Source organism: Marmota marmota, unplaced genomic scaffold, assembly GCF_001458135.2.
Source record: "Marmota marmota marmota unplaced genomic scaffold, marMar, whole genome shotgun sequence".
Taxonomy (NCBI): Eukaryota; Metazoa; Chordata; class Mammalia; order Rodentia; family Sciuridae; genus Marmota; species Marmota marmota.
The window spans coordinates 2335919-2342211 of NW_026000222.1; the positions used below are offsets into that span (position 1 = coordinate 2335919).

The 6293-nt window shown below is 56.9% G+C and overlaps 1 protein-coding gene across 1 annotated transcript in view; it reads right to left on the reverse strand.

Moving 5' to 3' along the window:
• Positions 1–4520: 4520 nt before the first annotated feature.
• Foxc2 (forkhead box C2) overlaps positions 4521–6293 on the reverse strand; it is a 3465-nt gene continuing 1692 nt past the window's right edge. The window contains 1 exon segment of the mRNA XM_015496325.2: positions 4521–6293. This exon segment is cut by the window's right edge and continues 98 nt beyond it. Coding sequence (XP_015351811.1) covers positions 6010–6293 — 284 coding nt within the window. The 3' untranslated portion in view covers positions 4521–6009.

The following is a 6293-nucleotide window of genomic DNA, read 5'->3' on the forward strand; positions in this document are numbered from 1 at the left end:
CAATCCTGGGGTGAGAAAAGAGCCTTAGTGTTCGCACATTTGCAAGCCTGGGGTCACCCGGCCTCTCCAGATCAGCACCATCCGGGAAGCCCAAGTTGGAAGCCAACTCGAGTTCCACCTCTGCGCTGCCGGCTCTAACAGACCTAACCGAGAGACGGTGTCGCGATGCAACCCCCTCCCACACCTCTGCACCTCGCAGCCCCTCCCAGAGCTCCCCCGGCACCCGAAGTCCAGCACGCATATCCCCAATTCTCTGGAAACGCGCGCCGTCTGGGCGCGTCTTCCAGACTCTAAGGCAAATCCCAGCTTGAATCCGTGCACTAATAAACACCTCCCAATTTGGGCACAGGCCGAATGAGGGCGGAGATACGCAGGGCCGGTGGGCGGAGCGCTGATAGTAACAAGGAGGAAACAAACAAACAAACAAATAAATAAATAAGAATCACCCCCCCCCCCAGTTCTACTCGCGGTTGCCGTCGCACGCCCAGCCCTGCGCGCTTGAAGAGGTCTGCAAAGCCTCGGAGAGAATCCAGATTCCAGCAGTGAACTCCAGCGTCGCGCCCCAGCCCGGCTCCAGGGCCAGCGCGGGCATAAATTCTGGGCTCCCAGGTGAAGAGTTTGTAACTTGAGCCCAGGTGGGGCTGCTGTTGGGACGAACTTGGCGCTGGGGCACATTTCCACATTTCCGGGGACTGCAAGACCTAAGGCCCTAGCGTCCAGGAGCGGATGCGCCCTCGTGCGGAAGCTCTGCTGGCGGAGGACCCAGCTGAGGCCAGTTGGGGGACAGCTAGTCTGTGAGACAGCGACGGGGTGGGCGGGACAGAGGAGTGGGTGTCCTAGAGAGCCAGGTGGGGACACTGAAAATTCCTTACAGATTCCTAAGTCTTCAGATCCCTGCAAAGCACGTCATCACCAAGTCAGTTGGTGAGAGCCACCTTCCTGGTGGAAACCCTGAGACCGCCATCCTGCCCGGATGCTGCTGGAAGGCTTGACCTTCCAACTCGCTAGCAGAAATTGAGGGCAGTCGCACCATTCCCAGTCCCTAGACTGAGCGGAAGTAAGCTCCTCAGGGAGGCTGGTTGGAGCCCAGGCACTGGGGAGGGAAAGAGCCTTGGAAAGAAAGAGTGGTGAGATGGGGGCTCCTCCCACTGCCCCCATACACCCTTCCTTGCTCAGCCCACAGTAAAAAGAAGACATCCCACTTAAGGGTCATCTGCGTCATCTTTTCAAACATCCACATCCCTCTTCTAAACGTGAAGCCAGTTAACTATATATCATATGTAGTTACATATATTTCACAGTAATGATATGTGTATGATTCCACCCTACGTTCAGCGAGCTGGAGAAGAGTGGGTGGAAAAACACAAGACCCAGCCCGGGCACCTTTCTGACAACCTAAAAACATGATAACAACAGTGTCAGTCACAGAGATCAGGTGAGCGCCCCCGGCTGTTGGCGTCACTCCAGCTGCTTGTAGGAAGTCATTTCATCCCCACAACAACTCTTAAGAGGTAGACATTTTTGTCACTCCCAGTTTGCAGACAAGGAAATGGAGACCTAGTAAGTTGACTTGCCTTGGGTCCTTCATGAGGAAGTGTTCCAAAGACAGAAAAGCAATCTTATTTATTATAACAGCCAAATTTGTGGACACCCAGGGCCTGTGGGAGTTCCCTCCTGAACTCTCAGCATCTCTGAATGATGGGTGTGAAGGATTCACCCATTTTACAGATGACAAACTGAGGCTGACTACAACACTCCAGGACTGGTGAACGACAGAACAGGGATCTGAACCCACATGATGGTCCCGCGAGGTGGTGCTCTGGGGTCTGGCCCCATCAGGGGCTGAGAAGGACTCTCTAGAGGAGAGGCTTCCATAAAGGAGAGGGTGCCCGGAGAAACCCAGAGTCCCCACAAGCCCAGCAGACCCTCTCCTCCCCTCGCCTCCCACGGCCTCTGAGGCTGTCCTTCTCTTGGTGGTGGTGGGGGGGATGGGCTGGGACCAGGATGGGAAGGTAATGGCGACCCAGCTGGGTCCACAGGATGCTCAGCCAGGCAGAGGGCAGGGCATCCTGAATGACCACTCACTCAAGTTCACCTTGTTCCCAGGAGTGAAAGGCTCAGAGTGAGCTGCAGAGGCAGGTGCACCACCTGGCACAAGCACCGGAGGTAGCACGGTCCACTGAGACCACAGAATCTTTTCTGTTCTGTTCTCCAGGAAAACCCCAGAGCTGAAGGGGATGGGTCCTTACTGACAGTGCACTCTATGTTCCTTAATCCTCACAACAAGGTCACGTGAGCCCTCTGCTAGCCTGTTTGGTGTATCCACATTTGGCCTTAGGCCTTAGGAAGACTCCATTGGGACCTGGGCCCAGGGGTGCCCACCAGTAACCCCAGCAACTGCGAGGCTGAAGCAGGAGGATTGCAAGTTGTAGACCAGCTGGGTAATGGAGCAAGGCCCTGAGGATGTAACTCAATGACAGAGTGCCCTGGGCTCATTTCACCCCCCCCCCCCCCCCCCCCCCCCCCCCCCCCCCCCCCCCCCCCCCCCCCCCCCCCCCCCCCCCCCCCCCCCCCCCCCCCCCCCCCCCCCCCCCCCCCCCCCCCCCCCCCCCCCCCCCCCCCCCCCCCCCCCCCCCCCCCCCCCCCCCCCCCCCCCCCCCCCCCCCCCCCCCCCCCCCCCCCCCCCCCCCCCCCCCCCCCCCCCCCCCCCCCCCCCCCCCCCCCCCCCCCCCCCCCCCCCCCCCCCCCCCCCCCCCCCCCCCCCCCCCCCCCCCCCCCCCCCCCCCCCCCCCCCCCCCCCCCCCCCCCCCCCCCCCCCCCCCCCCCCCCCCCCCCCCCCCCCCCCCCCCCCCCCCCCCCCCCCCCCCCCCCCCCCCCCCCCCCCCCCCCCCCCCCCCCCCCCCCCCCCCCCCCCCCCCCCCCCCCCCCCCCCCCCCCCCCCCCCCCCCCCCCCCCCCCCCCCCCCCCCCCCCCCCCCCCCCCCCCCCCCCCCCCCCCCCCCCCCCCCCCCCCCCCCCCCCCCCCCCCCCCCCCCCCCCCCCCCCCCCCCCCCCCCCCCCCCCCCCCCCCCCCCCCCCCCCCCCCCCCCCCCCCCCCCCCCCCCCCCCCCCCCCCCCCCCCCCCCCCCCCCCCCCCCCCCCCCCCCCCCCCCCCCCCCCCCCCCCCCCCCCCCCCCCCCCCCCCCCCCCCCCCCCCNCAGGAGCTGCCGAAGCCGGACGAGCCGAGCGTGGGGCGAGGCGCAACACGCAGCAGACAAAACCAGGCTTCCGGCCCGTTCCCGCACCACCCAGCCTCCTTGGTTTAAGACTCCCGGGGAGAGTGACAGAGCGCGCTGGCCGACACCTCCCAGGGCCGCGGGTCTCCACTCTCCCGCCTCCGGAGGCCCCAGATGCGACCGTCCTGCGCTCGCCCACCTTCCCAGAAGAATGGAAAGACCCATTGCCCTCGCTCTGCGGGCTGCGGAGCGGACCTTCTCCAGCCACCCGCGGGCAGCTGCGACTTCTTGAGGAAGGCTTCCCAAAGGTGCAGAAGCCGGGCGCGGTGTGGTGGTGTGGCACGGTGTCGGCAGCAGCCGGGTGTCTCCCCACTCCATCCCTTCTCTCCTTTCCACGTGTCTCTGGGGTCTCCTCATTCACAGGGCAGCGAGAGTTCCAGACCCTAAGGCAGGGCAAGCTTTCAGGGAGGTCTCTTTGGAACATCTGGAGAAGGAGAGCACAACCCACTCCCACTCGTGGTGCTGAGTGGTCCTCTTGGGTCAGTGGCAGGAAGAGCAGAAGCAAAGTGAAACCGGTGTGGCTGGCGGGAGCCAGGGGCTCCGGCCACCCAGTTCTGACCCTAGGAGAGGACCCCCTTCCTCAGGTACCTCCTCTTGCTCACTGAACCCTAGCATGGCTGCCTAGGTGCCTGCTCAAGTCAAGCCCCAGTCCCAACCTATGGAAAGGACCAACCCGCAGGCTTTAAGCCTTGACCACCGGCCACCTCTGCCCCCGCAGACTGAAGAATCCGTGCTGCACACGTGGGGAGAATTACTGTGCTTCAGACTTCCCCTCACTCTATTTTAACGTGGCACAGAGGCAAAAGGCCATTTTGAAAACACAACACCCAGGTTACAGTGATCGGTAGTCAGCCTTGCACCAAGCAAAGCCACCCGTAGCTAAATCGCAGTCCCCTGGAATGTTAAATTCAAAAAGAGCTTTGTCGGTGGCAGAGCACAGCTCACCTGCTGGGGTGGGAATTAGAGAAGCTGGAGTCCCAAAACTCACAAGTGGAGGCCAGCAGGGGAGTTGTAGATTCCAGCAAAAAAAAAAAAAAAAAAGGTAAGAAAGACATTTCCTCAGTTACATTTCACAAAGGCTATATTGATATCAAAATTTTAAAAGATAACAAAATCAGAAAGAGTAAAGATATCATTATTTAACATCCTAAATTGATTAAAATTTAGAAATCTAAAAGCATCAAATTGCTTTCAAAGGTCAGTGAGCTTTGAAATTTATTCACTGCAATAGGGTAAAGATTTAAAAATCAAATAGGGAAGTAAAGCCTTCTGAAATCCATGTCTGGGCTGGTCCCAAAGGCAAGAAATATTAAATGCTAGAGAATCAATTCCCTTTGAACCTTTGCTGGCCCAGCTCAAATTCTTTTCTGGAAAAACCAGTGAAGTGAGCAAGAGAAGCCCGCATTTTAGGAAATCCAGGGAAAGAAAGCAGGACTCACCCTGGCTTACAGTTAGCAAATGGGTAATGTTTATCCTTCTCCTTTGCCTCCTAAATTGGGGACAGCTGGACATTGAAATGGAGTGGCACTGTTTTGTTTTGACAACTGGCACTTTTTTCTGCATATAACAAAATGCACTACAGCAACTAACAGCTCAGGGTCTCTCGTGAAACCCCATCCAAAGAAAGGGGACTGTTCTCAGATTGCCTGGGGGAAAAAAAGAATCTAATTTTGGATGTTTTAATTAATTGAAAAACTTTTCTGTCACTAAATAAGACAATAGGGGAGCACTCCTGTGATCATCTATATGTATCTACAGTACAGCCACCAGTGTAACAAAAATAATCAGAAAAGGTGGGTTTGGAAACACACCTTTTTTTTTTTTTTTTTTTTTAAATATAAGAACACAAACACATTGTCCGAACTTTGGGCAAAAAAACGACATGGGTTTATTTTAGGTAAATACAACAATTAAGACCACATAAGACAAACACAGATGAAGTTAAAATTTTTAAAGTTTTTTTTTCTTGTAGGAATACTGAGGGTGGAATCTACTATACAAAACCATCACACTTTGTAAATAAAAAGTATCAGATACTTGACTTCTTTATCCACTGACCAAAAAAAAATTATAATAAATTATTTTCTTGTTTTGTAAAAGACCTACAATGGGGTAAAGAATTGTATTTCATAATTGTACAAGAAAACCCCCACAGAGATTTCTTAAATTCAATTGGTAGAGATGGTTGGGCAAGATGAAAAATTATCCAGTGAACTCAACTTTAAATATTATATTAATGGCTCTGAACAACAACATAGCCTGGTTACAAATCCACACATTTGTACAGCACGGTTAGAGAAATTTAAAATTACACACAGCACATACATTATCTATAGAGACTCCCCATACACCTGTGGGGGTTTCTACAGAAAGTCATTAATGGTCCCTATGGTATTTGGTCCATAATTTAGATCTTTGAAACCCCAAGTAGAGAAAAGCACAGCGTCCTGGTAGGGGAAGGGGATTTTAAAAATCGGTATTCATCTCGCTGGGCTGCGTCCCTTTAGAGGGACTTCCTGGGATCTCAAAAACGGGGCGGCGGACTAAAGTTACCTGCACGCTTCATAGACGCTTCGCAGACGGCTGGAGGCGGGCGCACGAGCTCTCTGCTCCCGGGTCTGAGAAAGAGTCGGTGGGCATGATTTGTTTCTTTGTGCGTCACTGTCTGCAGCCTTCGAAGTCTGAGAGGGTCGCGTCTGGAGGCGAGGCCCAGAACAGGGAAGGGCTGGGGCGCTTCAGTATTTTGTGCAGTCGTAGGAATAGGGGGTTGCGTGGCGGTAGAGGGACGGCGTGGCTCTGTAGGGCAGCTGACAGCTCGCATTGCTCACCTGGGACTCCCCGAGGGTCGAGTTTTCAATTCCCAGCCGGTGAGAGTTGAACATCTCCCGGACGTTGGGGAAAGTCTGCTGCTGGGCCGCGAATGTGTGGCCAGAGAGGTGGTTTAGGTCCCCGCTGTGGTTGAGATACCAGGAAGCCGCCGGGGCCGCGGCCGACCCGGGCTGCGTCGCGGGCTGGGGCT